The sequence below is a fragment of the Verticillium nonalfalfae genome (assembly GCF_003724135.2).
Source record: "Verticillium nonalfalfae strain VnAa140/NRRL 66861 chromosome Unknown scaffold_225, whole genome shotgun sequence".
Taxonomy (NCBI): Eukaryota; Fungi; Ascomycota; class Sordariomycetes; order Glomerellales; family Plectosphaerellaceae; genus Verticillium; species Verticillium nonalfalfae.
In genome coordinates this window covers 1-27861 of record NW_021167450.1, presented here as the reverse complement: position 1 = coordinate 27861, position 27861 = coordinate 1, and the positions used below count along the sequence as shown (strand labels likewise).

At 53.7% G+C, this 27861-nt stretch overlaps 8 protein-coding genes and 1 non-coding gene across 9 annotated transcripts; 6 read left to right on the top strand and 3 right to left on the bottom strand.

Annotated features, from left to right (window-relative positions):
• Positions 1-108: 108 nt before the first annotated feature.
• D7B24_004078 (uncharacterized protein) lies at positions 109-1586 on the bottom strand (the record flags this gene model as incomplete). The annotated part of the gene is made up of 2 exons (XM_028638254.1): positions 109-929; positions 1494-1586. Coding segments are annotated over 2 exons (914 nt in total), but the record flags the coding sequence as incomplete, so codon positions are not given.
• Positions 1587-1773: 187 nt separating this feature from the next.
• Positions 1774-2904, top strand: D7B24_004077 (uncharacterized protein; the record flags this gene model as incomplete). The annotated part of the gene is made up of 1 exon (XM_028638253.1): positions 1774-2904. The coding sequence occupies one exon, from the start codon at positions 1774-1776 to the stop codon at positions 2902-2904; it is 1131 nt and encodes a 376-aa protein (XP_028490394.1).
• A 7568-nt stretch (positions 2905-10472) lies between these two features.
• On the top strand, positions 10473-10823 carry D7B24_004076 (uncharacterized protein; the record flags this gene model as incomplete). The annotated part of the gene is made up of 1 exon (XM_028638252.1): positions 10473-10823. One exon carries the CDS (start codon positions 10473-10475, stop codon positions 10821-10823), a length of 351 nt encoding a protein of 116 aa, XP_028490393.1.
• Positions 10824-11786: 963 nt separating this feature from the next.
• On the bottom strand, positions 11787-11868 carry D7B24_004075. The gene has a single exon. It is a non-coding gene; the product is annotated as a tRNA-Ser (tRNA).
• A 281-nt stretch (positions 11869-12149) lies between these two features.
• Positions 12150-13485, top strand: D7B24_004074 (uncharacterized protein; the record flags this gene model as incomplete). The annotated part of the gene is made up of 2 exons (XM_028638251.1): positions 12150-13131; positions 13196-13485. The coding sequence occupies 2 exons, from the start codon at positions 12150-12152 to the stop codon at positions 13483-13485; spliced, it is 1272 nt and encodes a 423-aa protein (XP_028490392.1).
• Positions 13486-14453: 968 nt separating this feature from the next.
• Positions 14454-17433, top strand: D7B24_004073 (uncharacterized protein; the record flags this gene model as incomplete). The annotated part of the gene is made up of 3 exons (XM_028638250.1): positions 14454-14483; positions 14930-15237; positions 15312-17433. The coding sequence occupies 3 exons, from the start codon at positions 14454-14456 to the stop codon at positions 17431-17433; spliced, it is 2460 nt and encodes an 819-aa protein (XP_028490391.1).
• Positions 17434-17762: 329 nt separating this feature from the next.
• On the bottom strand, positions 17763-18990 carry D7B24_004072 (uncharacterized protein; the record flags this gene model as incomplete). Its single annotated transcript, XM_028638249.1, has 3 exons — positions 17763-18723; positions 18775-18908; positions 18964-18990. The coding sequence occupies 3 exons, from the start codon at positions 18988-18990 to the stop codon at positions 17763-17765; spliced, it is 1122 nt and encodes a 373-aa protein (XP_028490390.1).
• A 452-nt stretch (positions 18991-19442) lies between these two features.
• Positions 19443-20299, top strand: D7B24_004071 (uncharacterized protein; the record flags this gene model as incomplete). Its single annotated transcript, XM_028638248.1, has 3 exons — positions 19443-19521; positions 19583-20058; positions 20141-20299. 3 exons carry the CDS (start codon positions 19443-19445, stop codon positions 20297-20299), a joined length of 714 nt encoding a protein of 237 aa, XP_028490389.1.
• A 466-nt stretch (positions 20300-20765) lies between these two features.
• On the top strand, positions 20766-23348 carry RSM22 (37S ribosomal protein S22; the record flags this gene model as incomplete). Its single annotated transcript, XM_028638247.1, has 1 exon — positions 20766-23348. The coding sequence occupies one exon, from the start codon at positions 20766-20768 to the stop codon at positions 23346-23348; it is 2583 nt and encodes an 860-aa protein (XP_028490388.1).
• Between the last annotated feature and the right edge of the window lie 4513 nt (positions 23349-27861).

Below are 27861 nucleotides of genomic sequence, written 5' to 3'. Positions count from 1 at the left end.
AGAGAGAGAGAGAGAGAGAGAGAGAGAGAGAGAGAGACGGAGACATAGAAAAACGGGGGGAGAGAGAGAGAGAAAGAATGAAGAAGGCTTCAACAGGCCGCAACTCACCGAACACGCAGCCCCGAGCAGCGCACAATGACATCCAGCACGGCATCCTCCTCCGTCTGCCCCCCAAAGACGGCCCGCCAGCTGTCCTCCCCCAGGAACGAGACCTCGTTGAAGATGACGGCGCGGCAGGCCTCGAACGCCCGCACCTGCAGGAAGAAACGCCCCACGGCGCTGCTGCTGCGGGCGGAGCACGCCGCGGGCCCCAGCGCCACGAGAGCCCGCGCCGTGCCGTGCACCATGTGCTGCACCCAGCCCGCGCCCGAGGCGTCGGTCATGAGCTCGAAGAGGCCGAGGAGGAAGGTTGTCCAGAGGACGGTCGTACGCGTCGCATCGGCGGCGGAGGCCGGGGTGGCGGCGCCGCTCGTCGGAACGGAGGCGGCTGGCGCGGAGGCAAGAGTGTGGCGCAGGGAGACTATGGCTGCGCCGTAGGCTTCGAGGGCGGGCCGCGGGCGGCGGAGCTGCAGGTTGGCCAGGGCGTGCAGGGCCGGGAGCAGGGGCGAGGACGGGCTGAGTAGGGGCGGCAGGTCGGCGAGGTAGGTCATCGGCTGGCCCGTGAAGCTGTTGCGCGTGATGAAGACTGTGAAGAGGGAGAGGGCGTGGGCTGTCGGGTCGGGCAGGGGTGGTGACGGGGAGGGGGTGAAGACGACGGGGGGCGTCGAGGAGGAGGATGACGAGGAGGAGGAGACGGCAAAGGTGATCTGCGTAAGGTGTTTGCCCTGGTCGAGGGTGATGGCCTTTCCTCGCTTGGCTGTCATCTGGCTGGGGAAGACGCAGGTGAGCTTGCGCTTGAGGCAGCTGGTGCAGGGGTTCGACCCGGAGCACTGGGGGTGTCAGTCTTCGAACCATGTCTATCATGCCGGCAGAAGCATGCAGCAGTGTGTGGCTGAGGATTCTGGGCATGGCATGACGATGCGTGTGGCATGCCTCTTCGTGTCTTCCAGAACCTCGACTCACATCCACTACCTAGTTCCCTGACACACAAGCAAAAACATCACACGGCAAACGTGTTCAACATACCTTGGAGTGCGACTTGACGCATTGCGTACACCGCGAACGGCGAGTCCGCAAATCGAAGGGCCCAGCTAGCATCGCGAGAATGGTTCCTGAAAGGGAAAAAGCATCGCGTCAAGGCTTGTCAATGGATACAAATCTGCAGAGCTCCGTGTATCGGCATCCGCCTGTCATCCTGTCACCTGATGACATGACACCCTTGCCAAGTGAAGTCGGACCTTGACCTTACGAACTGAGGCCCGAGACGTAGGCCGCACGGCAAACTGCGGATCAGCGCGAAACCCGATTCGGAAGCATTCGAGCGGCGCTAGAGCTGATCCAATGAGATATGGCTTGCAGGGCTGTCGGTATTCGAAATTCTCCGCTCATCTTACCCCTGACTCGGACGCCCGCGCCGAGCCTCGACGCTCACTCCACCAGACCTCGCCCGAAGTGGCATCAACGTTGCGGCCAACATTGGAAATCATCGTGAGGAAGGGAATCAGGCACCAGAGAAGCAGAGTATAAGATGGTGGGCGTCGCGCCCACTGGGGTTGGTTTCAGCCTCATCCAAACACCAGAATCACAACTATCCTGTCACTCAAGGCTTCACTCCAATATTTTATCTCCCTCTGGACAATTCAAAACTTCGCTTTCTTTCACTTGTCCTACGCCATGAAGTCGATTATCAACCTTCTGGCTCTCGCCTCCACGGCCCAGGCTATCCTCGTTGCCCCTCCTACCGGCCCCTTCGCCGTCTCCATGTCCGTGACGCCGCTCACCGACGAGAACCGCCTCGACCCGTACGCCCCGGCTAATGCTACGCATGCTCGCCGTATCCTGATATCGACATTTCTCCCTGTCAATGAAACTCAGACACCCTGTCGCAATAACAAGATCGTTCCCTACATGACTCCCCTCGTCGCCGAGGCGTACGATCAACTCGGTGTCGCAGTCGGCCTGCCCAACGGCACTTTTTCCTCCTTCGAGCTGGACTTCTGCGTTGCCAGAACCTCGCCCTGCCGCCCCCCTTCTGCCACTTATCCCTTGGTGATCTTCTCACCCGGCTGGGGCAACCCCCGCCTCCTCTATGGCGCCATGGCCCGAGAGCTCGCCAGCCACGGCTTCGCTGTCGTCACCATAGACCACCCCTACGACGCCAACTATGTTGAGTTCCCCGACGGCGAGGTCTACCCCGCCGCGAACATAGACACCGATGACATGGTCGCCATCGGCAAGCTCACCCAGGTCCGCGCCCAGGACGCATCCTTCCTCCTAACCCACCTCCTGAATACCCCGACCCCAGGCATCAACACCTCCGCCCCGCTGATCATGGGCCACTCCCTCGGCGGCGCCACCGCCGCCTCCGCCATGCTCACAGACGCGCGCTTCGTGGCCGGCATGAACATTGACGGCCTCCTCCCGGAACCCGTTCTCAGCGCCGGCGTCTCCGGCCCATTCGCCCTCGTCGGCCGCCCCGGTCATGAGGAGGAAGACGCGACGTGGGACACCTTCTACGCCGCGCTACGGGGGCCCAAGGCCCAGCTCGCCGTCAACGGCACCGTGCACGCCTCGTTCACGGACTTTCCGACCCTCGTCAAGACGCTGGACCTCGAGCTGCCCGAGGACGCCGCTGCGCTGCTGCAGTCTCAGATCGGAACCTTGGCGTTTGGTCGTGCGAGCGAGATCGTGGCTGGTATCGTTGGTGACTTTGCTGATCTCGTCTTGAGGGGGGGGGATGGTGGTGTTTTCGGCCAGGGAGACGCGGCTTTGCCCGAGGTCACGGTGGACAGAGCTGATATTTGAGCGGGCCGCGGAGGGTCGCATGGCGTTTCCCGACGCCATTTGATGTGATCAGGTGAGGCTATATTCCTGCAGCCATACCGCTCCGTCGGTCAATGTAGAGTTCCTTTGTACATAGATTTCACATCCAGTGGATTTTAATATACATCTCAAGTGCCATCATGCGTGCCCGATCCCTGGCAAAGTTGTTGAAGAAGTTATGCGGCTCATGGGGATACCATTTCATGATCGCCAGGTCTTGCGGTAGTTCTAGCGCCTGGCACAAGAAAAGTAGTAAACACATCCCGCTAGAATATTGCGACAGCTGAAGACAAAGCACATGATGACAGCAACAGACTCCAGCCATTGCCGGCTCATATGCCAGGCCGCAATTCTCATGCAGACAGCGAAGCGGGGTCGCGGACACGAGAACAGCGCCAGCTTTGTTGCATAAATTTCCAAAGCCATAAGGGAGGCAAGAGTTGCTAGCTATAGTTTTGGTTCGGAGGGGCCTCCAGTGCTGACGTAGAAGTCAGAGGTGACTTGGGATTGAAGTCTGCCTGATACAGAGTACAAAGCGGTCGCGCAAAACAATATCTGAAAGCTAGAAAGTATAGACAGATATAGCGATCTAGGTCTCTGACACCATTTTTACAGAGTGCTGCGAGTTTGGGTCAATAAATCAATACTTTCCTCCACTGAGTTACTGAACAAGAGCATTTATCAAAAAGTGACAGCATAACAAAATGATAAGTGTTCGGGATCTACCGCGGGCTGATCACTCCTGAGGCTACCTCTGGTCCTAACCCCCTCCTCGCCGTCTTATCCTAGAACCTTGTCTGAAAGGGTCCAGCAAGGTAGAGAAGCCTGGGCCTGTCCTACCAAAAATACTTGTATCGCGTGTGTTGATGTTAAAGCCGCGGTGTTTGCCGTCATCCCTGCGACTGGGCAGCGAATATCCGTCTTGTGTCAATATAAGTTACCCCTGGGCTTCCAATTTTCCAATCAGCTTTGTATCTCTTCGGCGAGGTGGTCTGTGAGCATGATTCACCAACCACGCTCTACATCCTGGACCAAAGTGATGGCAAGCAGTACGTCTCAGAGTGCCCCTAGTTCCAATGGCTCTGGTTCAACCTCAGAAACTACTGTCGCAACCTATCGAGTCAGGAATCTTTCTGTCTTCCACATCGTGAATGCGTACTATTACATCGATCCAAAGACTAGCCATGTCACTGTTCACATCGACATTGTCAGCTAACGGGACGAACACCATCCACACATGGATCACAGCCAGCGTCTTGAACTTCCTCGGCCCTATTAAGCCACTGCAAAACGGGACCACAGTTCGCAATCAAATGGACTCTGTGAACAAGGCGGATCCAGTCAGGATGTATCGTGGTTCAATTGCGCCTGCTATTGTGGGGTTGCCCTGCGAGCTTCCGCAAGTTTCGAAGCCTGCATCCATGGATCCTAGGACCAGTATACGTATACCATGTCTGGTACAGGGGCCTCCTCTCTGGGCACAGAAGTTCCCATCAGTCGTCGGGAAATGGTTTGGCCGGACTCGACGATAAGACATTTGAGGAGGTCGCAAAAGCGGATATGCCTCGACTTCATGCGCTTGATCCGCATGATTCGTTTGTGGAGGGTGATTTTGGCCTCTGGATTTGATCTTCGCGGTTCACGCCCTGTCAAGAGGTTAGGAAGGAGCGGGTTCAACAGTCCGCATTCGTGGAGAGGGGAAGAGATTGCAGGAAATTTTACCCATGAGTGCAATGAGTGCAAGTTTCCGTGCCCTTGCATTGTTATTCTAACCCTCAAGGTGATCTCTCAAATTCACTTTCAATCAGGCCTTGGTCCTAGTAAAACCCTGGTCATTTCCATTCATATCAACACGCGTCCGCCGAAAACGCCAGAAAAGTATTCGAGACTGTCACGGAATGAGATAGAGCAGAGTTCAGAATGAAGTACCTTGAGTAGGTAGTATGTGATTGCCAGCCTATTTTACCATCATTGTTTTAGGATACATTTATCATTAAGCGCGTGAACCTCGTGGTTCACATAGTAAAGCCGCCGAAGTAAAGACCATCAGTACACGCAGCGGCACAGATATAAAGTGATACAAGAGTGATGGTGGCTGCAATCTGCCCAATGACTACTGATAAGAGGTTCACAATGCAGTTATACCCTACTGCAATGTCATTGTTCTGCCCAGCCAAGGCATTCATTCCACTGACAGTTGCCGTGCTGGATATGGACTAGCACCCGGTTGACGATGAAAAGTCACGACGGTGGGCTGGGCGAGCTACTATTGGGATTGCAAGCTCATGCCAGACCCCAAGGCATTCCACGAAATGCGAGAGAGACGCCTCAAGGTGACCCTCAGTGATCACCCCGCTGGCAGCCTACACGCTTTCGAAGACCAACATGATGAAATGGTGGCTGCAATGGGATATCAAAACAAGCACAGGCTGCCAATTCAATTTGATCCGGTTAATAAAGCCTACATATAGGCACACTTTGAGATGCTTCACCCAAAAATCAAGAACGAAACTTGAGACTTCTGGTGGATCGACTTGCAGCAGGTCGAGCACTCAACGACCCCGAGTATCGATCCATGTGGCTCCTGAACCATTACCTCGACCACGCCCTCGCCCAGTTTCCGTTGATCTTTGCGCGGTACGCCAGGCCCGGAAACCATCGGTACGCCGTCGATCTCTCGGGCGACACGGTCGGTTCTCGCCTTTTAGCCCGAATTTACGAAGGTCAACATTGGCTATGGCGGGTGGAGCTTTGACATTGGTGGACACATGTTTGGCGGTCGCGACGTCAACTGTGAAAGACAAAGCTTGAACTTTCCAGTTTATCCGGCTCGATCCTCGCATCACGGCCAGCGACGTCTCAGTCACAGTCAATACGCACAAGGTGGACTGGGCGATCGTCGACCTGTCGGAAGGTACCTGGCGTGGCGGACTGGAGGTCTTCGTGCCTGCAACCTTTGAACAGCAGAAAGAAGGAGTCACGTTCGAGACCCGTTGATTGCCCGTCTCAAGATTTGCAGCTGGTGTGATTTGATGTCGAGCCACGCATAGAACAGCCCCTTCTCGACTACCAGATTGAGTTTGCAGTTACGGACTCCATCAGGAACATCATCACAGCCAAGGACCAAGCCTTGCAACTCCTGTCGGAGGATCCATCAGACTGGAGCTGGAACATGCGCTGGTGGGTCAGGTTCTTGAACTTTTGTTACTGGGCTCTAAAATTTCAAATAGGGTCAAAGGTGGTAGCATTTTGACAATGCTACGTAGTTCGCGGCAAATAATGAATGAATTACCCCGCCAAACCTTCGATAGATCCTGCAATAGCTCTCTCAGGCATGTACATGAATGTGATTTACAGGCGATGCCCGCTTGCTCGTACTTGAATGAGCCATCTCTCAAGGTGTCGAGATGAAGCTGGGAGGTTTAGGAATATTAGTCACGGTTTACACTCAGAACGACATGTTTTGGCCCTTCCATCAAAGGTTTCATCAATGCGTTGGACTGGACTCATTTTGTCCTCGTCTTGGTCTCATAATTGTACCCATATGAGTCACAGATAGACATGCCGCAAAGGTAACGACAAACCTCGCAGGATCGACTGGGATCGCTCGAGACAAGCTTTACAGCTTCTCGCAAACACGTACGCATAAAAGCATTTCTGCCTCAGCCCACTCTTCGATGGCGTCGATCTACACAGAGGAATAGACATACCCAGAGTGGCTGATAGACCAGCAGGGCAAAGTCCAAGAGACAGAAAACATACTTCGCGGTCTGCTTTCGTGGTTGTCTTCATGCCAAGACATGACATGTGCCTCGATCGTGGCGAACCCTACGCACCTCAAAGGCTGGCCCAGATTGTCTGGAGAAGCGGTACGACGTTCCGTGGTGGCGTCGTGACCCGAATGGAACTGAAAGAACGCGTTGGATACCGAACTAGTCCGAATGGCTAGCGTTCGAAATATTTCACAGGCCATGTGTCATCTACATTTCTGTCGCCTCGATAGCATCGGCGCGGGGAAGCACCGTGCCAGGAATGCAGCGATAACTGACGGTGTATCTGCCATCAAGCATGACTTCAGTGGGTATGTTCTGACACTCCTAAACACCAACGTGCCTGCCGCAGGAAGCCAGGGCGGATGTGCACACGACGACTCAGGACTTGTACGACGACCAAGGACGAATCCAGTTGCCTACGAACAGACCTACCTGTAGTTTATGGTCGCACAGTGCCGAGACGACCTGACCAAGGCCATTTCGTCGCGTGTTTCCGACCTTGGCGAACTTCAGGGTTCTCGCCCAAGGGTCGAAGACAACTGGAAATGGGGTCCCCGTTCATTCTCTTCATGCGGTGAGACCTGCCCATTGGGTTCGCGCGGAATGATGACAAGTTCCCGACAAAGCGAGGCATGCGAGTACTTTGTGACTCTGGAATGAGTAGCACGCAAAGAACTTGTCAGAACGTTGAAGAAGCGACACCTGCTGAAAGGAGCATGCCGTCGGGGACCCATCTGTCGCCACGATCCAGTCACGTTGTTCAGCTCTATCACTCTCGACGACTGTACAACGGCGGTTGCCAGCGTGACTGCCTGGAAAGCCAGTCGACGTGGCGACGACTTGACCAACGATGAAAGCCAAGGGACAACGCAACGCGGCACAGCGTCTGCATACTCAGGGAGGGACCAGGCGGTGTGTCCCGAGTCGAGGGTCCATCATGACGACAGCGAGGGGCGGCAGAGCGAGAGCGCCACAGACCACAAAGTCGAGACAGGTCCGCTAATGCTTTGTCTGACGCCCTTGTCGGAACGTTTTGCGGCGTTTGTACACGCTGCGACGTTGGTGGTCACTGACGTATACAGGTAGACCTGCTGGGGATGAGCCAAGGGCGCACGCAATACCTGTGATTCAATGATCCAGTGGTGGCTCGGCTTTTAGGCCTGGCCACGATTCAGGTGAAGCAGCCGACAGCCAATGAACTGGCGGGCGATTGACCAGGGGTAGTGGTGCTGTCGGCGCATTGTGCGGTGTGGGCCAAGGCAGAGTGACGGCAATTCTCGAGACCAAGGAGAGACAAACAGAACGGCGAGGGAGGGCTTGGGCGCGCAGACGCTGGTGTCACGATGGTGCTACGTCGGGACCCAAGGGTGACCATGGCCGCAACGCGTCTTGTCTCGTCGTCGCCCCGTGGACGGCGTGGGCGACGATGTCACCGTCATGGTTCGTCTGGAGCCATGTTCGTTTCAGCGCTTCCGCGCTGAAGGTGGGGGGGGGGAGGTGCCTTGGGTGCCCAGGAGACAAACTTTGCGACGACGGAGGGACGACAGCGGCACAAAGACGTTTCGCGGTCGGGTCCAGCCGACCATGAGTCGAGCCAAGGTCGAGACGCTTCGATTGAGGGCCAAGAGTCGCCGTAAGTATCGCCACTTGCGAGACAGAAAAAAAAAACTTCAATCGGTCTGCAAACAGAGTTGGCAGATCAGAGATTTCCCGACGGTGGTGGTGACTACTGCAGCCTGTCGATTGCCGATTGGAAGTCTGACTTGTTAACCCTTTGTCACTTCGGGATGTTGTGGGTAGGTGTGGGCATGTGGGCACGCGGGCGAGCTGGGAAAGCAGAGTCTGCACAGCAATAGAGAGGGCGAGGCCCCTCCCCCTCCTCCGCAAAAGGATGATCTTCGCCGGACAACGAGGCTAGGGGGGGACGGGCAGGAGCGATGGAAAGCCGGGAAGGAACGGATACCACTGTACCTTCCTTCCCCAGGTACCTTACCTTCCCTGTCACCTTCCCTGACGTGTGATGCGCGGTTGTCAGAAGGTGTACCGTGTATATGTACAGCAGAAAGTGCGGGAGATCTTGATCAGAAATTTGCTGCACAGACCCACAGGCGACCACTCACGGGTCACTTCAGGCCTAGCGCCAGGCACCAGGCACAACCAGGTACAGGGCGGTACCTGGAGGCCAATGAGGGACGGCAGGTTCAACATCGGAAATTGTGCAGAGCGCCCTTTGAGGGGGTGGGCTTCGTTGGCTTGTGGGCTTCGTGGGCTCGTGGGCGCGCATGAGGCGCCTTCACAAGATGAGCTGCCCAATTCTGTGAATGGCGTCAATTTGGGATAAAAAGCGTCTAATGAGCGTGCTCACGAGGGCTTTCATTCATCTCCGAGCAGACATGCCATCTGAATCTAGGTCCGTTGGTACTTGTAACTAGGCAGGTTCGGCGACCAGGAGAAATAGAAAATGACTCGCTTCTAGTGACGTCGGGCGCAATACAGCCGTCAGGTCGAGACATGCGATCAATTGAGCGAAATGGTTTCCGCCCTTTGTTCGCCAGCGCTCACTGCGACTCACCGGCGCACAATGTACAATGGAGGTACAGCGCCCGACGACGTGTGTGCTAGCGAGCACCCACCCATGACAGCATGACGGCCGGTACATGGCCTGCAAACCGCGAAACGCAGGACAAACGCTGGGACTGAGGTGCCTTCTCATTTCCCCCGCCGCTGCGACATTGATGTACACTTACTTCCCTTTGACAGGGACTCTGAGCGAGACAGCAAGTATCGAGACATCCAAGGTCTGGGCTCGAGGACGGACAGGGGGGGGATGCGGTCGGGTACCTTGCAGGCACTTGCAGCATTTGGCAGGGGTTCCACACCCACCACTCGGCCCTGCTTGTTGGTTTCTGTCGCACCGAGGCCCTGGCACAACGTCTCGCGTGCCTTCCCTGCTTGTCCACCTTGCCCACCACACACTGCTCCTGCTCCTGCTCCTGCTCCTGCTGGGGTACCTGCTGGGCGGTTTCCAGTCCAGTCCCAGATGCCCGTCGCGCCTAACTAACGTCTGCGTGTGGGTTCGCCTAGACTGGTTGCTGTGGTGGTAGTGTCTTTCGCCCCCCCTTCCTCCGATCCAAGATGCCGTGAAGAAAGTCATTTCCCAACCCACCTCGCCCACCCACACCATCCACTCACTACACCTTCCTTTGACTCCCGCCCACCCACACCTCCCTCGTCCAGTCCTTCTCTTCCCGCGTCTGAAGCCACTTTAACCCGCGCCTCGCCCTCCATTTCCCTCATAGACCCGCGCTTGCGCTGCTCCTTTCACTGCTCAACTCTCGCGACCCTCACCTCACCTCACCTCAAACCTCCGTCTACTTCAACAACACACAGACTTCGTTGGCAAAGTCTCAGCCGCTGTTCACGCTCGAGCGCATCAGGACCCTCGCGAAACAACCTCACTTATACACAAACAACCCACTTTGCCGTTTCGGCCCCCTTCAGCCTCTCCACATCGTCGACTCGATATCTGGACACTGCGCCCACCCGGAGCATATACACGTCGCCAGAGCCACACTATCTTTGAGAGATTTGGAAACAGCATTCCCAGACTGGACTATCTGAAAGCACAAGACTTTCACGCCCTCCTTCGGACATATCTTGACGATCACCCTCCTCTCTTTCTTTGGGGCTCATCAGACATACCCTGTATCTACGACGACTACGACGCCGCTTTGACAGCGCCCACAACTACCAAACGTCCCGTCATCCACCATCAACATGAAGGCCACCACGCTCTTCAGCGCCATCTTCCTTCCCGCCCTGGCCATGGCCCAGGGTGAGGACGACAAGGACGACAAGTACGACACTTCGACCACGACGGCCACCGTCACCCTGACCCAGACCATCATGCTCGCCAAGGTCGTCGAGACGGCCACCTGGACTGCCACGCGCAACGCGACCATCACGTCTGAGATCCCCAGCGCCACCAGCGACATCGTCTCCGTCTCCACGACGTCGTCTGCGCCCGCCCAGGTCACCTCTTCCAACGAGAACGCTGGCCAGGCCCTCAGCGTCTCCAACATGGTCATGGCCGGTATCGCCGGTCTCGCTGCCCTCTCCCTCATGTAACATACCTACCACGGCATGTGCCAACTGGCGCGAGACACGATCAAGAGACATGACATCAACGGAGGAGTACAGCGTACGGAGCTGGGCGGCGCTTTCCATGCATTTCACCTGACGAACTCTTCGGATGCGATCATCCTTTCTACCTTCCCCATCCCCCCCCTTTTTTGGCTTTTATTTACAACTTTCGGATTTTTTTGTCGGCCTGCATTAGGCGGTGTTGACCAGAGTTGGGTTGGTCTGGTTGGGAACACCAAAAACTCTGTTTTGCTTTCTTTCATATGGTCCGGGCGACAATAGTGGTCGCGTTGCGTGCGATCATGCGCCTCTCCGACCTGGACTGCTCCCCAGCGAACGGTGTCATGGCGCGGCCTTGGGCTGTTGTCAGCGTCGGCAGGTAACTGTCCGCTCATGTATCGAAGCCTGCCGGGCCACGGACCCGAGGACGAGCATGCAGCGGATGGCAGAGGTCCAGGCTGCGGATGGCGTGGCGCGGGTTTTATTGGCTTGGAGGATTTGGAGACTTTTGATGGATGAACAGTTCATTTCTTGTGAATTGTTGATACGATACCCCACGGTTTAGGTTCTTGAGATCACGCGGCCAAGCGAGTTGTGGATGGTGGATGACAAGCGATCAAAAGCTGGCTACCTTTTTGGTATTCGGTTGGTGTTGAATTGTTCTCCATAGTCCATGGCTTCTCGACGCCTGATGAAGATAGTTGAGATTTGAATGAGACTTCTCGTGCAAACATGAGATGGACCCAGGTAGATGAGAGTGAAACACATCATGTCGATTCGTCCGAGCCTAACTATGACCTGTGACTACAGGATGTTGAATCTTAGTTACCACTGAACAGGGGGGGGGGGGGATATGCCAAACAAAGCTGCCGTCATTTTTGCTTTCCGCAAAAGATCAGGCTGGACTCGATCGACAAAACATGGCACGCGCCCATGTCACAAAAGGTTCGACGAGGGCAGGATTCGAACCTGCGCCACCGAAGTGAATAGATTTCTAGTCTATCGCATTAGACCACTCTGCCACCTCGCCTTGTTGGTCAGTGCACCCGCCGTTGTGGTTCATATGCGATCACTTACTCTGAGAGATGCAACGCGGGAGGCGTCTTGTCTGCTATTGGAGGGTCGGGTCTTATGCCGATTCAATCCGACAGAGTGCAATTGTCATCAATTTTCGACCCCCAGCTTCCGTGAGTCGCCGCCCCAACAGAACCCACCCTGAATCTTCAATCTCGACGACAACAGGGACGCCATCTTGCCGACTCGCATCAAGCCGATACTGCGAGCCACGGATTGCATCGTCACTCGTCACAAATGGCATCCTCAGCAGCTCCCCTCCGCCATGTGCGAGGTCCCCTAGCCCGGGCTCTCGCTGCCCGCACAACATTGCGTACCTTCGCCACCATCCCCCCAGCTCCCTCTACGACCAGCACATCATCGACAACCTCGTCCGCAAGGCCGCCGACGACGACTCGACGCAAGACGTACTTCAAGGACAAGACAGTCGCATCCCTCGACGACTTCATCGCCGGCGGCGCCACCGGCGGCTCGGCGCCCCTCTCGCCCTCGGAAGCCTACGAGATCCGCACAGTCGAGGTGACGACGGCCACGGGCAAGAAGAAGACGGTGACGCGGCTCCCCGAGTGGCTCAAGACGCCGATCCCGGCAGGCAACGCCAACTTTGCAGCCATCAAGAAGGACCTGCGCGACCTCAAGCTGTCGACCGTCTGCGAGGAGGCGCGGTGCCCCAACATTGGCGAGTGCTGGGGCGGCGACGACAAGAACGCGGCGACGGCGACCATCATGCTCATGGGCGACACGTGCACGCGCGGCTGCCGCTTCTGCAGCGTCAAGACGTCGCGCGCGCCGCCGCCCCTCGACCCCCACGAGCCCGAGCACACGGCCGAGGCCCTCGCGCGCTGGGGGCTCGGCTACGTCGTCCTGACGAGCGTCGACCGCGACGACCTCGTCGACGGCGGCGCCCGCCACTTTGCCGAGACCATCATGAAGATCAAGGCCAAGAAGCCCGGCATGCTGGTCGAGGCCCTGACCGGCGACTTCTGGGGCAACCTCGACATGGTCAAGATTGTCGCCGAGAGCGGCCTCGACGTCTACGCCCACAACGTCGAGACGGTCGAGGCCCTGACGCCCTTTGTGCGCGACCGCCGCGCCACCTTCCAGCAGAGCCTGGGCGTGCTGGCGGCGGCCAAGGAGGCCAAGCCTGGCCTCATCACCAAGACGAGCATGATGCTGGGTCTCGGCGAGCAGGACCACGAGATTGAGGATGCTCTGAAGCGTGGGTTTCCCCTTTTTGCGGAAGGACCGTCCGAACCAGTGCTACGTTGCTAACATTTGCCTAGAACTCCGCAAGGCCAATGTCGACATTGTGACCTTTGGCCAGTACATGCGTCCAACGAAGCGCCATCTCAAGGTGGAAAAGTACGTCACGCCCGACGAGTTTGAGAAGTGGCGTCTGCGCGCGCTGGACCTGGGATTCCTGTACTGCGCGAGCGGACCCCTTGTCAGGAGCAGTTACAAGGCGGGCGAGGCCTTCATTGAGAACGTCCTGCGCAAGAGGGCCGGCGGCAGCGGCATGGTCAAGGATCTCGGATCGACCGTTGCATTGGGCGATGCGCCGAAGATCCTGTAAAGCATCCGGCGCCGCGGCCATATCACTCGGCAATCACGACTAGGATTTCACATAGAGCTTGGTGACGGACAGTCAATTACTGGTACGATAGAGGAAGCATGGACGGCGTTCAGGGGGGGAGGGGCCACTATGGCGGCTTCATTCATCTGGGGAGAAACCCAACGGCACAACCCCGCGTTCAACATGGGGGGGCCAACAAAAATTCTACATTTCTGTATTACCATGCATGGCCGACAGGCCGCCAGCCACAAGGACGAATGACGAGGTGGATTTACGTGCCACAAGCACCGGAGAAACCACGTTGTCGGGACCCTGAAGCGCGCTGACAGCGACGATCTTACCCTCTGATGAAAGACAGAGCGCGACGAGACAAGACACCACAACACGTGTGGAATGCAGACTGCATGTCTACCTACCTACATAGCAAGGCTTCATGGCCTGGCGAACCCACAGCCGCCGGCTTGGACGGAGTTGAGGCTCACCCGTGGTCCTATGCTAAGGTTTACCCGCATGTTACAGATACAGTCAATCATTTCACAGCTGACTCGCTTCCTTGCCTTGCCATCAACTCAGGGTTACCAGGGAACAAGTATTTTTTTCAACGATCAGCCCACCAACAGCTACGCACCTCTGACAACGTCTTGTGATCGGTTGTCAGTCGATGATGACCTTTGGCAAAGACCCTGACCCTTTGCAAAGTGCTGCAAATCGGCCCTGTTCATCCCATCTAGACCTCTCTCCCCCGCCCTCCATGTGCTTGGCAACTAGGTGTCGAGGCACCACACCACCAATTAGGCTCATTTCATTGAAGCGGATCATTCCCCTATTCGACGCATCAGCACAGCCTTTCCACCTCGTAGCATTCTGACCCAGTGGCACCCCCATGCTTCTCCCTGCAAGGGGACCAATACAGATCGTCACTTTACCCCTTTCAGAGTTCACGGTCTTACCCCGGCGACCCGTCGCCAATGCTACCACTCGGCCTCGCGTCCGGCACGGTCAATCCTAATGGAGGCTTCACCAGCCGATGATCGCGGGGAAATTCCTTGTGCGGCAGCTCGTGTTCAACGAGTTTGGATCAGCTGTCGGGAGCTGAACCACGGCACATGTCGTTGCTTTTTTCCTCTAGATAAGTCCAGCCCTAGCCACCAGATCCCGCTTGCGAGAGCCGTCCCTTGGCAGTGCTTCTCGCTTCCTCCTCCTTCAGCTGCTTGTCTCATGCTGTGGACGGAATTCGCGTCGCTCTCCTTGTATGACAGAGGTAGGTAGTAGATAGCTTCATCATCGTCAGGTTCCTCGTTGGGATCGTTACACTCTTTCAAACCCAAACTACAGGGTCGAGATTGACATCTCACCCATACACTCCTTTTTCGGCCCCTCTACCGCCGCCCTCATCTGAAGACCGCGGTCACCCCTGTCGGCCCTTCTTCGACCCCCCCGCCAGATTCGCCAGATCCCCAAGTCAGAGCGATCGAGGCTCAAGATGCGTGTCTCGGCGGCTTTTCTCCTGGCAGCTGCCAGCGCCGTCCAGGGCTATTGGATGGAGGAGATTGCCCACCAAGGCCTCTCTCCGTACCACGAGGACCCGGACTACCAGGTCTTCCGCAACATTCGGGACTTTGGTGCCGTTGGCGATGGCGTGACGGACGACACGGCTGCCATTAACAAGGCCATCAGCTTCGGTGTGCGATGCGCTCCCGGCGTCTGCAAGCAAGAGACGACGTCGCCGGCCACCGTCTACTTCCCACCTGGGTGAGTTTCATCGAAGGGGAGGAAAAAAAGGAGAGACAAAACATGGCCTGGTTAGGAGACTGACAGACGAACAGCACCTATCTCATCAATGGATCCATCATTGATTACTACTACACGCAGCTCATCGGCGACCCGACGGATCGGCCCGTCATCAAGGCCGCCTCCAACTTTCCCACCGAGTCGACGCTCGGTCTCATTGATGGAAACCAATATGGTGCCAACGGTCTAGCCTACGGTGCCACCAACACCTTCTTCCGCCAGATTCGGAACCTCGTTCTGGACACGACGGCCATTCCCGCCGAAAAGGCCGCCTTTGGCATCCACTGGCCGTCTTCGCAGGCCACTGCCATCACGAACTGTGTGTTCAAGCTCGCCGAGGGCGCCCAGAGCAAGCACGTCGGTCTCTTCATCGAAGAGGGATCCGGCGGTCTGCTCAATGACCTCACGTTCGAGGGCGGCCAGTACGCCGCCAACCTCGGCAACCAGCAGTACACGGCGCGCAACTGGAAAATCTCCAATGCCCAGGTCGCCATCAACCAGCTCTGGAACTGGGGCTGGACCTACAAGAGCATCCACATCGAGAACTGCGGCACCGGCATCCGTATGGTCGACAATGGGACGGCTTCGATCACACTGCTCGACAGCGAGTTCCGCCAGGTTGAGACGGCCATCTCCACGGCCCGCGCGTCTAACACGACGAGGAGCTCCGCGGCTGGCACGCTCGTCATGTACAACGTCCTCTTCGAGTCGGTGGCCGAGATTCTCACCGGACCCCAGGGCATCATCATCCCTGGTACCGACGGGGCGCAAACTGTTACGAACGCCGGATTCGCCATGGGCCACGTCTACGACCCTTTCGGCCCCGAGGTCTTCACTGGCAACTCGCCTGCCTACTTCCCCGCGCCGCCCGCCGTGCTCCTCGACGGCGAGGGCAAGTACTACGAGCGCTCGAAGCCGCACTACGACGAGTACCCTGTTGCGGCGTTCGTATCGGCCCGCACCTTTGGCGCCAAGGGCGACGGCAGCACCGACGATACGGCCGCCCTCAACAAGCTCTTTGCCCACACGGCAGCCAGCGGTCTCATCGCCTTTGTGGACGCTGGCGCCTACTACGTGACCGACACGGTCTTCATTCCCGCCGGTGCCCGCATCGTCGGCGAGGCGCTGTCGTCGACGATCCTCGGCGGCGGCCCGCGCTACAGCGACATGAACAAGCCGCACCCCGTCGTGCAGGTGGCCAACGCCGGCGACAGGGGCAGCATCGAGTGGTCGGACATGATCCTGTCGACGCGCGGACCGGCGCCCGGCGCCAAGATTCTCGAGTACAACCTCCACTCGGTCGCCGGCGAGGCGTCGGGCATGTGGGACGTGCACATCCGCGTCGGCGGCTTCGCCGGCACGGATCTCCTGCTCGAGCAGTGCCCGACGTACCCGAACCGGACGGTGGCCATCGAGCCGTCGTGCTTCGCGGCCTGGGGCAGCATGCACATCACGCGGCCGGCGGCGGGCCTGCTGATGGAGAACTGCTGGGTGTGGGTGGCGGACCACGACCTCGAGGACCCGTCGTACCGGCAGATCACCATCTTCGCGGGCCGCGGCGTGCTCGTCGAGAGCGACGAGGGCCGCCTGTGGTTCCACGCCAGCAGCTCCGAGCACCACGTGCTCTACCAGTACCTCTTCCACCGCACGCGCGACGTCTACATGGGCCAGATCCAGACCGAGACGCCCTACTTCCAGCCGAACCCGCCGGCGACGGTGCCCTTCCCGCCCGCCCGCGCCTACCACGACCCGGACTTTGCCAAGGAGTGCGCCGCCGGCGCCCACCCGGACGCCGACCCGCGCGTCCCCTGCGCCATGGCCTGGGGCCTCAAGATCGAGGCCTCGCGCGACGTCAAGATCTACGGCGCCGGCCTCTACAGCTTCTTCAACGACTACAGCACCGCCTGCTGCCAGATCGGCGCCGGCGCGCGCTGCCAGCAGCGCATCTTCGACATTGGCGGCAGCCACGGCGGCTGCGTCTACGGCAACGCCACGGCGAGCGGCGTCGTCGGCTCGTCGACGGGCGTCGAGGTCTACAACCTCAACATTGTCGGCACGAGGGCCATGATCACCCGCAACGGCCGGGACATCGCGTCGTACGACGACAACATCGCGGGATTCACGGCGGGGATTGGCGTTTACAAACACGACGAGTAGGATTTTTTTTTCTGTCCCGTTTTTCTTGTGTTCGTCTTGGGGAGAGGTGGATGTAGGCAGGGAATTCTTCGCCTTTTTTTTTGGATTTCTCCTCGTCCTTCTTCTTCTTTGTCTCTCGTGACCAGGTGATGTCTTTTCAAAGAATGGTGACGACGTTCAAACTACGCTGTCGATGGAAGAAACAAAATTCAGCACGTTGTCCCAACTTTGTAAACTTTTGAGAAAAATTCCGGGGTATCCTCAACCACGACACACTCTCGTCTCCTCTCTGTGAACATGATTCATGCGTCCCACTGCTTCCTCTTCCCAGTATCCTCTGCGCATGTCGCCTAGCTCAGATCCCACACCCTCCGCAGACCGGCCATGGCCACGTAGACGGCCTCGTCAGTGCGCATCGTCCGGCTGCCCTGGCCCGGCAGGACGTTGACCCAGTGGTCGAACAGCTGCCTCGTGCCCTGGCCACCAATGCCCATCTCATACAGCTGGGCATCGTTGTACGCGGCGTGCTCGATGCCCTTGGGGCCGCCAAAGACGATGAGCAGGTGCTTGAATTTTGCCGTCTTCTTCAGGTCGGGGAACGCGCGGTTCACAGAGTCGCCACGCTCCGATGTGCCGATGCTCAGATCGTAGCCGCCCTCGTGGGGGGACTCTTCGAAGACGGCCGACAAGGAAGCGGCGCGACGCACCGTGTAGCCCCAGTAGTAGCCTCCCTCCTCGCGCGGGGCGGCCGGGTGGACGGCCTCGGCGGGGCCGTTGTCGCCCTCCGGCAGATGGACGGTGACACGGGTCTTCGGGGGCACGTCATCCTTGAGGTGGACGGGCGCGCGGTTGCCAATGTCGACGAGGGTGCCCTTGGCGTTGGGGGCCATGGCCTCGAGGGTCACGCCCTCGCGGTACGGCAGGGCGATGTCGATGGGGTTCGGGTGGTGAGGCATGTCGAGGCCAGGCAGGAGACCGGCGAGTCGCAGGTTGGGGTGGATGGGGAAGAGGGCCTTGCGCATAAAAGGGGGCGCCTCCAGGTAGGAGAGAACGTGTGTGAGGAAGTGGCAGGGGTCGACGTCGGCTGTGATGGAGGACTCGCTGTCGTTCCTGTGGGACGACCGCGAGTTGTGGCCGCCGTGAGAGCGATTGTCGCGGCGGTCCTTTTTGTGCGGCAGGGGCTGTTCCTGGTATCCCTCGTTCGTGAGCGGAGGCAGATCGTTGTAGACGACAACCTCGTCGACGTTGAAGATGGCCAGGGCACGGGCGATGCGGCCGGGGGCGGTCATGCGCTGGTCGAGCGTCTTGTAGCTGAATGCTGGTTAGAGACTGTGTGCTGTTGCCAGACGGAACTTCTCCTACTCTGCGACAATGCTTCCGGGGATGGCCACCGAAATTGTCCAGTCACGACCTCCCTCAATGGGGTGAAATCTCGCCGCAGCCCTTGGGGGGTCTCGGTTGGGAGGGGCCTCGTCATCGTGACCGAGCTTCCTGCGCTGTTACTAGTTAGTTAGATGATTGTATGAGAATGTCGATGGAAGTGTCGCTGACCTTCTCTGGATGATCTGGGCGAGACATGACAATGTGTGAAAGACAATGCACAACGACGGGTGAAGTTATGACAAAACGAGGCTATCGAGAGGATCCAGCAAGAGCAGCAGCAGCAGCAGCAGCACCTTCTCAAACCGAAAAGCAAAAGTTTCTGGTCCCGCAATTGTGGACTCGATGCACATATCCGGCAGAACTCCTTATCAGCAACACCACCTACCCAATTCGAGCTTATCTTCCCCAGTCCCTCTCGAAGGCGACCGGGGAGCTGTGCCTAGGCCAGGTCCACTTCATTCTCCCGCCCCAATGGAACGATCACGCCAATGTCCAGGCTGGCCTCCATCATCCATCTGCTGTCTTCATCAACCGCATCCTCTGCGCCTCGATTCGCATTGCCCCTTCTCTTCTCTTTTCCCTCTCCTCAGGATCTCCGACAATTTCCCTGTGGTCCTCACGAAAACAACACACACGCACAGCCCATCATGAGCGGCCTCATCAGCATCCAGTCGCCGTCACAATGGCAGGACGTTCTGAACAGCACGAACGTTGTCGTCGCAGACTGTACGCCACCCCTTCCCCACCTTTGATGAACCCTGGTGATCTCTCGCTGACCAAAGCGCAGTCTACGCCGACTGGTGTGGCCCCTGCAAGGCCATCGCGCCGCACTTTGAGAAGATGGCCAACGAGTACTCCAAGCCGAAGAAGGCCGCCTTCTGCAAGATCAATGTCGACACGCAGTCGACCATTTCGCGCGCCCACGGCGTCAGCGCCATGCCGACCTTCATCATCTTCCACGCCGGCAAGCCCATCGAGACGATCCGCGGCGCCAACCCGCCGGCCCTCGCCAACGCCGTCGCCAACGCCATGAAGCTGCCCGACAAGACCAAGGCCGGCGGCGCCTCCTTCGGCACCCCCGGCCGCACCCTCGGCGCCTCCTTCGGCACCCCCGGCCGCACCCTCGGCGGCCAAGGCGTCGGCGCGGCGGCCGGCAGCGGCGGCCTGCCGCCGTCGCGGCCCTACAACTCGGGCTTCGATATCGTCTCGATCCTGCGTCACCTCTTCACCATCGCGGCCCTCTACGTCGTCACGCTCGTTGCAGTGCGTTATTACCTCTTCGGCGTGCCCGAGGCCGGGTTCTGGTCCATGTTCACGGATTGGTTGCCTAACTGGGCCTCTATAGATCGATCCCTTGCAAGCCGCCGAAAATTCGAGCTTTAACCTCGTGAACCCGCCAGCTAGAGACGCCGCCCGTGGTGCCGGTCCCGCCGGAAAGACGAGGGCGCCGCCAGCGCGACCCTCGGCCTTCAGGACGCTGGCTGACCTGGGCAAGGATGAGTAAAGGTGGAAGGCAGCGACCTGTGGGGTCAAGAGGCTTGCCAATGAAGTTCGAGGCGCGAGGCTCGAAGCGTGAGCTCCAAGACAGGTAAGTAATGGACCAAGGGGTAGACGCTAGAACTGCTGCCCATGTGAATGATACCAGGTTTTGTTTGCTGCTGCTGAAGACGGTGACTGTGATGATTCTGGCTCAACTCATGTACTCCATCTCTGGTATCATGAAAGCAGCGCATCATGTGGGATGGCCACCCAGACGCAAGGGACCCTTCTCCTTGACGGACTGAGGCTGTCAACGGCCAACAAGGCAGGGTCCGGGCTAGTGCAGATGACCCAATCATGTACGTCACATTGACAATGGCTCCACCTAAATTCTGGTCCTTCTCGAGACGCCGATCTGAGTTCCTGTGATCGAGCTTTGCCTTTTGCCTCTCCTTTTCCATTCCCTTCATCATCACTCGCTACCGGTCATCATGTCGAAAATGTTGGCTGCTGGCAGCCTGAGGAAAGCTTGCCCCAGCTGCAGGGCCCGACTGACACCCTGGACTGGACACACTGTCGCGACGACAACTTTGTCAAACAGGGGAGCGAGCTTTGCGTCCCAAAGAATCCTCCCATCACGGACGACGCTACCTGCCCCGACACTTCGATCGTTTGCTACGACTAGCCGAGCCCTCGACAACCAAAAGTCATCGCTTGCATCCGAACAACCAGCCGACCAACATGCTTCGCCTGAAAATGTCGGACACAGGGGCCCTGCCGAAATTGAGCAGATCGTGCAGGAGGCCAAGCAACGGTTCAGGGACACCCTGCCCAAAGGCTACCTCAACGAGGAGGAATACAACCACTACGTGCGACTCTTCGGCCCGCCCCTGCGCGAGACGACACCTGACGATGTCGGTATTCCGTACGGCAAGTTCGCCGCCAAGCCCAAGCCCAGGCAGGATCAAGACAGCCCCGTCCTGCTGCGCCAGGCGGCAGACGGCGATCTCGAAGAAGTGGACTACTCGACCGCACACCGTTCTGCCGAGGAGGCCGCTCTTCTCGACGGCGAGGCAGAGCACGAGCATGAGTACGAGCACGAACTCACGGATGACCAGCACGACTACATCAATGCGACGGCGAGGAACCAGCGCGAATACGATGCGCTCGTCATGCTGCAGAAGGACTTTGAGGCGGCAAGACTGCGGTCACAAAAAGAGGAGGAAGCATCACAGGCAGAGTTGGAGAAGCGCACGGCTGCAGAGGCGGGAAGAGACGACCACGCAGAGGCTCTCGAACAACTGCGGCAAGAGGACAGGAGGCTGCGCGACGAACGGACGGAGGAGTCGAGGGCGGCGCTCGCCGAGATGCAGGCTGCTTCTCGCGCGGCCGAGGCCCAGGCGCGCGAGGAGGCCGGCGACTGGGATGATCGCGAGTTTGTCGGCGTACGAACGCACCCGTACACCCAGGAAGGCCGGTTCGCCACGAGCCCCAAGACGCTGCCACTGCCGACTGCTGCATTCAACGACCCGATCACGCAACTCCTCGACAGGACACACGTCAAACATATCAGGATGGCGGCCGAGGCGGCGTTGGGCGGTGGGGGTCTGCCCAACTCGCCGGCAACCCCGGCGTCCAAGCGGTCTGTTCCGCAGCTAGGCGTCGGTCTCCAGGCAGCGCAGCCCAAGATGTCGCAGATTGACGCCGACGCTTTTATCGCCACGGTCTTGCCGCCGTCGTACGCCTCGGCCATGAGCACCCTGACCGAAGTCCGCAAACGCCTCGGCACTGAATGGATCCGCAAGCTGCTGAAACAAGAGGGCGGGCCTCGGATTCTCGACGCCGGCTCGGGCGGCGCGAGTCTCGCGGCGTGGCAAGACGTGGCGCAGGCCGAATGGGATGTCATGCGCGAGAGCAAGGAGGTCAAGGGCTGGGTGCCACCGGGCAAGAAGACGGTCATCGTGGGCTCCGACACCCTGCGGCATCGCGTCTCGACGTTTCTCGACAACACGACGTTCCTGCCGCGGCTTCCCGACTATGTGCACTCGCACGACAACGTGCACAAGCACATTGACGCCCCCCAGGTGCCGCAGCAGAGGAAGCTGTACGACGTCATCGTGGCGTCGTACGTGCTCCTCGGCGTCAAGGAGGGCCACCGCCGCACGGCCGTGCTGAACCAGCTCTGGTCGCTGCTGTCGCCCGACGGCGGCGTGCTCCTCTTCATCGAAAAGGCGCACCCGCGCGGCTTCGAGGCCGTCGCCGACGTACGCGACCGGCTCATCAACGAGTACCTGCAGACGCCGGTCGACTCGACAGAGGCGCCGACCATCACGGACGCCACGGATGCCGGGTACCGGGCGCCGAAGGAGCCAGGCATGATCGTGGCACCGTGCACAAACCACAAGACGTGCCCGATGTACGCGGTCAAGGGGCAGAGCACGGGGCGCAAGGACTTCTGCTCGTTCCAGCAGCGGTTCACGCGGCCGCGGTTCCTGCAGCAGATCCTCGAGGCCAAGCACCGCAACGACGACGACGTGCAGTTCAGCTACGTGGCGATCCAGCGCGGCGGCACGCCGGCGGCGAACCTTCTCGTCGGCCGCGAGGCGACGGAGCGGGCGTTCGCAGGCTACGAGGACGCGGCGCGCGCGCCCAACATGCTGTCGCTGCCGCGGCAGATCCTGCCGCCGCTGAAGCGCAAGGGCCACGTGCAGCTCGAGGTGTGCACGCCGTCGGGGCGCATCGAGCGGTGGACGGTGCCGCGGAGCCGGGGCAAGCAGGCGTACCACGACGCGCGCAAGGCGGCGTGGGGCGACCTCTGGGCGCTCGGCGCCAAGGTGCGGGCCGAGCGGGCGGTGCGGCTGGGACGGCCGGCGGCGGAGGACGACGGCGGCGTGCGGGCGCAGAAGGCGCGGGCCAAGGCGTCGAAGAAGGTTGACAAGATCAACATGGAGTACGACGAGACGGGCGTCACGGGCATCAAGGAGGGCGGACGATCGAGGCCGGAGAGGCGCACCAAGGGAGGACGGCTGCCGCCGCGCAAGACGGCGATGCAGGCGCTGCTCGGCGAGGACTGAGGGGTTCCGGAACGATGCGACCCTTGTAACAAAAATGTGTACATCACGGACATGGCGGGCTGCGGGATAGAATACTGCATGTACATCTAGCGTGGACGGGCGAGAAGGCCGAGTCATGCCACTTTGATACCTAAGTACGATGATAGTGTTGCTATGACAGAGCACACCTTGTCACTGTGAGGTCATTTTGTTCACGACATGAGCGACAGGCCGGAGATGAAGGAATAGGCACTCTTTTGCCATGACGCAAGGCGTAATCATAGATGAAGACGAATCGCTGTGGAAGTATGATGGTGTGTTCATGAGGTTGGTGATGAACATCAAAACGGGCGGCGGCGTGTAGACGAACGCGGGGGGCGCCCGCCGCTGTATCGTAGGGCAGTTAGTGGAGGTGCGGGGGTTATCATGGGGCATGCTGTTAGTGAAGTGCCTTAGGTAAGGTGCTGTGTGCGGACAATGCTACTGGTAGCTTGGTATTTTCGTTATTTCATCCCAAGCGGAGCGAAGCGGAGCGAGGGATTAACTAAAAGGAAAGAGTAAGTAGAGTCGCTCTGATTAAAATTTAAGTAATAAATTTTAAGTCTTACTTTTAATTCCTAAGTCTATCGTTTATTAGTTTTTTTAGTATAAACGTATTTTAATTAATCGATATAAAAGATACTTCTTTACTACCCGATTTAATTAATAGATAATATAGCGTTAATAATAAGTAGCTATATTAACTTCTCTAAAAAATAGCTCTCTAAGTAATTATATAGGGCTTAAGAGGAAGTAGCGCTATAGGCTTAGTGCTATAGGCTTAGTACTATAGGTAAGGGGGGTCTAAGGGGTCTCCCTTTTAGGAAAAAAGAACGATATATTATACTATAAGAATTATAGAATACTATAATAATTATCTACTATTTACTTTATCTAGGTCTTATAATAGCTTTATAAAGCTACGTAGAAGTCTAGACTATTATATATATAATTACCTAAGAATTCTAATTATAAAGTAACTATTATATAATTACTCTATTAATACTAGACTATTATATATATAGCTACTTAGGAATTCTAATTATAAAGTAATTATTATATAATTACTTTATTAATATTATAAAGCTAACTTAGTAATTATCTTATAATAATAGCTATTAAACTAGATAGCTTAATTATATATTTCCTACTTACCTAAGACTAGCTAATTAATAATAGTTATCTAGTAAACGTAGTAAATTAGAAAGATATAATAAATTAGAAAGATATAGTAAATTAGAAAGAATTTACTTATCTTACTTACCCTACTTATAATTACTTCCTAAAGCTTCTATAGTCTACTAACCTATAGGCTTTTTAATATTACCCTTATAATTATTAATCTCTCTATTAATTAACCTCTCTATTAATTAACTTCTCTATTAATTAACCTCTCTATTAATTAACCTCTCTATTAATTAACCTCTCTATTAACTATATTTACTAATACTATTAAGTAATTATTATAATAGCTTTAGCTATTATAGGTCCTCCTAGTAATAGCCCTCCTAGTAATAGCCCTCCTCGCCCTAACTTACTTCCCGATAAGCTTAATTAATTTAACGAGCTTTATATTACTTATAATCGTTATTAGGTCTCTAAGCCTTATAGCGAATTTAGAAACCTTCGAAAGCTTAATATTATTATATAGAGCTACTTTAAATATCGTAATAGATAATTAGTTTTTATAAATATCCTTATTATTATAGAGAAGCTAATATTAATCTACTATATAGTATTAGCGTAATAATTATACTATTAACCTCTTTTATAATATATTATTTAATATTATAAGCTTTAAGAGGAATATAAACGCTATTAGCCTCTTAGTTCCTCTATATTAATAAGGCTTATAGCTTAATATATTCTAGCCTCTTCGAGCTATTACCTTTACTCTTATCCCTTTATCGAATATCTAATATCTATACTAGCTTACTCGATAGCTATCTATATTCTTCTATTATAATTAGAGCTCTTAAGACCCCTTTAAGATTATTAAAGCTTATTATAAGCTTACTCTTATTAAGTATTATTATTATATTATATATTATATAGCCTCTTATAGCTAAGTATTAATAACCTTAGATCTTAAGGATATTATAGTAAAGATCGTTAATACTTTAAGTATTATTAGAAGTTCCGCTATAAGTACTATTATTACTTCTATTACTTTAGCTTCTACTTCTATTTCTATTATTAAGGGTAGATCTACTCCTCCCCTTAATAGTAATAACGATAGTAATAATAATTACTTCTATTATAACTATTATAACCTATTATATAGTATTTAGTATTCTATTATTAATTATATTAATATTTATAATTAATATTAAGATAGTATTTATTATAACCTAGTAGCTTCTAAGGGAGGAATACTATTAGAGGGGGTTAGGGTTATTATTAATAGAAGCTTAGATTATAACTCTAAGATAATATAGTATTATAAAGTATTATATATTTATTATAATAAATATAAAGTAAGACTTAGATTAATTACTATTATAAGAAAGAGTATATCTATAAGTATAAGAATATCTATCCTTTTATACCTATTTCCCTATCCTAAGTTAATTAAGTAGTAAGTCTATATAGGATAGCTTATAATTATTATCGTAATCCTATTATTATAAGTTATATTTAAGTTAGTAATAGGATTACTTTAAATATCGTAATCTAGTTATAGTTATATAAATAATCCCTTTATTCCGTACTCTGTATTTAATTATATATAGGGTAATATAGTCGTAGTTACGGGGACCTATAATCTTAGATCTTAAATACTTAGTTTATAGTATTATATTAAGATATCCTCCCCTAGTAAGAGGGCTCTAGAGGTTCTCTATATATTATAACTCCTAGTTATATAACTAGGAGTTATATAGGCTAATAATTACTTATTCCGTAATTACTATATAGTATTCGCTTAATAGTAATTATAATTCTATAATTACTAAGAAGATTATAGTCCCGTAATTACTAACTTTATAATTACGTAATAGGCTCTATATATTACCTATTTACTATACCTATAATAAATACCCCGCTATAAAAGCTATTACGTCTTTATAAGCTCTAGTATACTTATAGTAATTCCCTAGGAACTACTATATAGTTAATATTATAATAGCTAGGTTATAGAGCTTAATACTAAAAAACTCGGATAAAGGAAGTATTAGCTAGGACGGGGAAAAAGGGTATATAAAGAAATAAGTAAAGATATAGAAAGAGACGGGAATAAGGTATTAGCCTAATTAGCTAGGGGAAACGGGGCGTAATAGGGATAATATATAAATAATTATTATATAGGGGGATTAGGTCGGGGTAACTATCTATAGGATTCTTAAATATATTAACTATATTATTTACTTATATATAATATCTTAGAAGATTACTATAATTATTTTCTTACCCTTTATCCTTACTTTTAAATTATTCTCTATAATTATTATCGATAATTATAATAATAATAGTAAAGCTATATTAAATATAATTAAATTATATATTTATTATTATAAATAATATACTTCCTAAGCGAGTAGACTACTTAGGCGAATAGACTACTCTATTATACTTATTAATATATAACCCCTATAAAATTAACTATAACGCTAAAAATTAATTTATCTCTACTCGAAATCGTCTATTCCGATATAATCTATATATACTTAATACGATTAGATATTATATCTGGGCTAGCCGTAGTTACTATACCTTAGTATAGTCGTAGAGGACTATATCTAACGACTACTACTCGTATAGTTTTCTTACTTTACGACTATATCTAGATCTTTCTACTTAATTAAAACCTAAGCTTAATTTATAATAAGAGGTCCTTTATATTATATATAGGTTTTTTTAATCCTATAACGTTTACTAATAGCTATAAACTCTTATTAATTAATCTTAAACTCTTTATCGATAAAAGTATACCTATATATTATAATTTACGTTACTTTATTTTATTATTTAATAACTTTAATAATTAATATCGGAGAGCTTCTTTAATATCTCTTAATTTAATTAATAATATAATTAATATATAAACTAACTTTAATAGGGTTATTAAGTATCTTTAGTATTTAAGGTTTAAGTAACTTAGTATTACTCTTAAGAAGTATTAGAGTCTTCTATATTACTATTAACTTCGAAATAATATAATCTAAGTTATAAGGAATAAACTTAATACTTTAAAAGCTTACTTATATTTTTTTTCTTATAAAAGTCTCCTTAAATATAATAGAAAATATAATAAAAAAGTCCTCTTTAATAATATACTATATATTTACTTATAATATTATCTTAATTTATTTATTATAAGAAGCCTTTAATAATCCGAAATAAATAATATTAAGAGGCTAGAGTAAATATAATAAATAAATAAATATATAAAGAAATATAATATTATTATTCTTATAATATTAAAGGAATTTATTAAAATAGTAACTTTCGTATTTATTAAAGATAAAGATATAAAATATATTAATTATTTATAGTT